General features: G+C 38.1%; 1 protein-coding gene across 1 annotated transcript; it reads left to right on the top strand.

Moving 5' to 3' along the window:
• The first annotated feature begins 1084 nt into the window (after positions 1 to 1084).
• Positions 1085 to 3112, top strand: LOC137397296 (uncharacterized). Its single transcript, XM_068083585.1, has 5 exons — positions 1085 to 1473; positions 1677 to 1793; positions 2036 to 2196; positions 2346 to 2523; positions 2661 to 3112. Exons 1-5 carry the CDS (start codon positions 1085 to 1087, stop codon positions 2980 to 2982), a joined length of 1167 nt encoding a protein of 388 aa, XP_067939686.1. The 3' UTR covers positions 2983 to 3112.
• Positions 3113 to 3635: the final 523 nt, after the last annotated feature.

Here is a 3635-nt window from a genome sequence, read left to right as displayed (position 1 = left end):
CAGCAATGCTCCCAAACATTGCTAATAAGTTTGTGAAGGTCGCTGGTTGAGCCATGCTTTTGATTAGCAATAGTTAAAGCTGAGCAAGTTTCAGGTTTTTAACGCAACCCAGTGCCACCAGAATGAATATTTGTATTAAAATAACGAATGTGAAGAGAGAGGTTGTTTTGGTTACCAACTTAAAAAAGGTGACGACAGTGATTTTAAAAGTGACGACAGCGATTTTAAAAGTGATTATTCTGACGACAACTTCGTGTGGTAGGACCCCCATTGTTCGTACGCGTCTCTTTTATCGTCGTTGTAATGCTGTCACTTTTAGCAATGATATCTTATAACTTACCGTAAAAATTCATTTAATTTTTCAACCTTACCTCGAAGGAGTACATATCATTTTTTGATAATCAAGACGAGCCTGTTGGTCACCTGTGATAATAGAAAAGTACTGCAAAAACTATTTGCGAAGTATTGGGTCACATGATCAGATTACGACTTGACGATTAGATCAAGCCGAAACAAAACTGTAAAGTAGCGAGCATCTATATTTGATACGGGGTCTTCAATAAAATCCGAAGTGTTTGTAATAAACTAGTGCTACGATAAGTTTTATGTTGAGTTTTTTATTGGCCTTTCAATTCACGTGAGAACATCACGTGACAAGACATTAACCAAACTGTCATGACTGCGTCAGAGAAATAAACAGATTCCCATCTACGGCGGCTTTTCATATTTGAGCTTTTAAGAGCTTGTAATCACATTCCCACATATTTTGCACCTACAACACAGCAGACTAAAGGTATAAACACACTAGGCGATTTTATCGCGAGCGTCATGAAGAGGGCGGAAATATCGCTAGCGTGTGCATAAACACACTGGAGCGATTCACCAGCGATAAGTAAATAGAGCGTGCTCGCAAATAGCCAATAGAATTCTGTATAACCAGTTACTCCGGAGTTCTCAATAGTTACAAGTAAATATGGCGCTTACAAAACAACGTCGTCAACGACTTTTGATGCTACTAGGACTATCTCACATTCATAAATTGCGAATTACCAAAAGAAACAAGAACAAACGTTTTTGGATTCAAATGCCTAACCTTAATAGAGCGTTGCAAGGTGGTTATAACAGTGTTTTTGAAGTTTACCAACGCAACAACTCCCACCAGCACCTTTACCGAGAAGCTGTCCGTGTCACACCCCAATGCTTCAACCACATATTAGAATTTATTAAAGAAGACATTGTTAAATCGGACACCCAGTTGAGAAAAGCTATATCAGCAGAACTGCGACTCACACTCACTCTACTCTACTTAGCCACCGGGGACAGCATCAAATTGATAGCCATGTTTTTTAGAGTAGGGCTGTCCACAGCGAGAGAAATCATTTATACCACTTGTGATTCTATTTGGAATCGTTTGCGTCATACTTATCTGGTAACTCCATCTACCGAGGATGCCTGGCTCGATATCGCCAAAGGGTAATTAATATAGATCTTATAAATAATTGTTCATTTTTTCTCAGTTAAATAAAAAACGTTGTTTAGTAAAGTGCTATTTTGTACCTGCTAAATTATCATGTATGAGAAAACACTGATTTTTATCTCAAATACTTTAGCTGTTCACATCAATTTATGCATCATGTAACATAATGTCTCAACAATTGATTCTATTTGTATTACAGATATGAGCAAACATGGAATTTTCCCAATTGCTTGGGAAGTGTAGACGGGAAACATTGTCAAATCCAGGCACCACGTAACAGCGGCTCAATGTATTTCAACTACAAGAGGACTTTTAGGTAACAAAATGTTTGTAAAGCATTTCTAGCATGGTTTTTTCTTATTTCGCCTCCTCTTCACCTTCTCTCCACACATTTCTTGTTTAGAGTAGCAATTTTTTTATTAGTGATGAGCCAACCTGTGAAATATGTTACAAAATATAACCATGTTGCCATTTGAAACCAAGTGTTGGGTCTTGGCAATCTGCTTGTAAACTAGCACATTACTTGTCACAGGGCAAATATCTTTTTAATTATTTTAGTGTTGTACTTATGGCAATGTGCGATGCCAAGTACAGATTTACGTATGTTGATGTTGGCACTCCCGGACGATTTTCTGATGGGGGAACCTTTGGCCAGTCTTCATTAAACGCTGCAATGGAGTCTGGCCAGCTCAATATACCGTCCCCAACAAACTTGCCAGGTAATTAAAAAATTTGTCAAATCACAAATTTCTTGCCTTTAAATATTTTCACAAAGTGCTGAAATATCACTTAATATTCATCGGCATCCTGAATTTCCCAGAGTGATATGTACAATAGGAGTCATTTGATGATTTTGTATTTATTTCAGGAACTTCTCAGCCATTACCATTTGTGATGGTAGGAGATGAGGCGTTCCCTCTTAAGCCATGGTTAATGCGGCCATTCCCAGGGAGAGTGGTAGACAGCCATGGCAAGAAGATTTTCAACTATCGGCTAAGCAGGGCACGGAGGACCATTGAAAATGCTTTTGGCATAATGACCTCTAGGTTAGTGTTCTCAATACACAAATCTGCAATCTACTTTACTGCTTGAAACACCATGTGCAAAAATATTATTATATTAGGCACTATGTGACATTTTCATTATGCGCTGTTTACAATTTGCTTCACTTGAAATTTTTTAGATGGAGATGTTTGAGGGACAATACTCTTGTCATGTCACCAGATAATGCCAAGAGAGTTATCTTAGCAACTTGTGTTCTCCACAATGTTATGAGAGAACAAAACATAAACCCATACAGCCCACCAGGGTTTGCCGACTCCATAGCACCTGGAGGAGAAATCGTGGAAGGTATCTGGCGACGCGAGACACCTGCTCATAACCGCAGACAAACAAACCGCAGCTACAGTCTAGATGCCGCCGACATCAGAAACCACTTTAAATCATACTTCACTGGACTTGGGGCTGTGGAATGGCAAGATGCCCATGTACGCAGAACGCAATGAGCTCTGTTGTTGTCTATTGTGTACAATTTTAATGTCACAACAATTTTAAAAGCAAATACACTATATTATTAAGCAAAATATTATTATATAATTAAGCAAAATATTATTATATTATTAAGCAAACTATATTTGTTATTATAATATCAAGCAATATATATTTATTATTATATTACCAAACAATATATATTTACTAAGTGTGTATTAAAAATGAAATCATAATATAAAGCTATCCGTTCAACTCCTCAGTGTGGGCAGCATGTGCACTTCTGGTAAACTTAGCCCTGAATATTATGTCCCTTATCTCTCTTATAACTAGCTCCTGTTCTAGTTCTCCTTTAATGGAGCGAATGTCTCTGGCCACCTCTGCTCCAAAACTGTCAAGTCTATCCTCTTGATCCATTGAATCAAAACGTTTAAGCAATTCCTGGCCAAAGTCAACTTCGGCACACTTCCTCTTCTTACTCTTGGACGATGAGGGAGCTTGGGATGTTTGGGAGGCTGATGCAAGTAAGGAGATGTTTGTAGACGGGCATTCTTCCTCATCTATGCTCACAGCAGCCACTTCCTCTAATGTACTGATAGTGCTCGTAGTGCTAAAACGACAAAGCTTATTTTATTAATTTTTTTGGTGTTAATTTATGCATGTGCATCTA

The sequence above is a fragment of the Watersipora subatra genome, chromosome 5, assembly GCF_963576615.1.
Source record: "Watersipora subatra chromosome 5, tzWatSuba1.1, whole genome shotgun sequence".
NCBI classification, from domain to species: Eukaryota; Metazoa; Bryozoa; class Gymnolaemata; order Cheilostomatida; family Watersiporidae; genus Watersipora; species Watersipora subatra.
The sequence above is the reverse complement of the archived record's forward strand: the minus strand, read 5'-3'. Positions and strand labels throughout refer to the sequence as shown.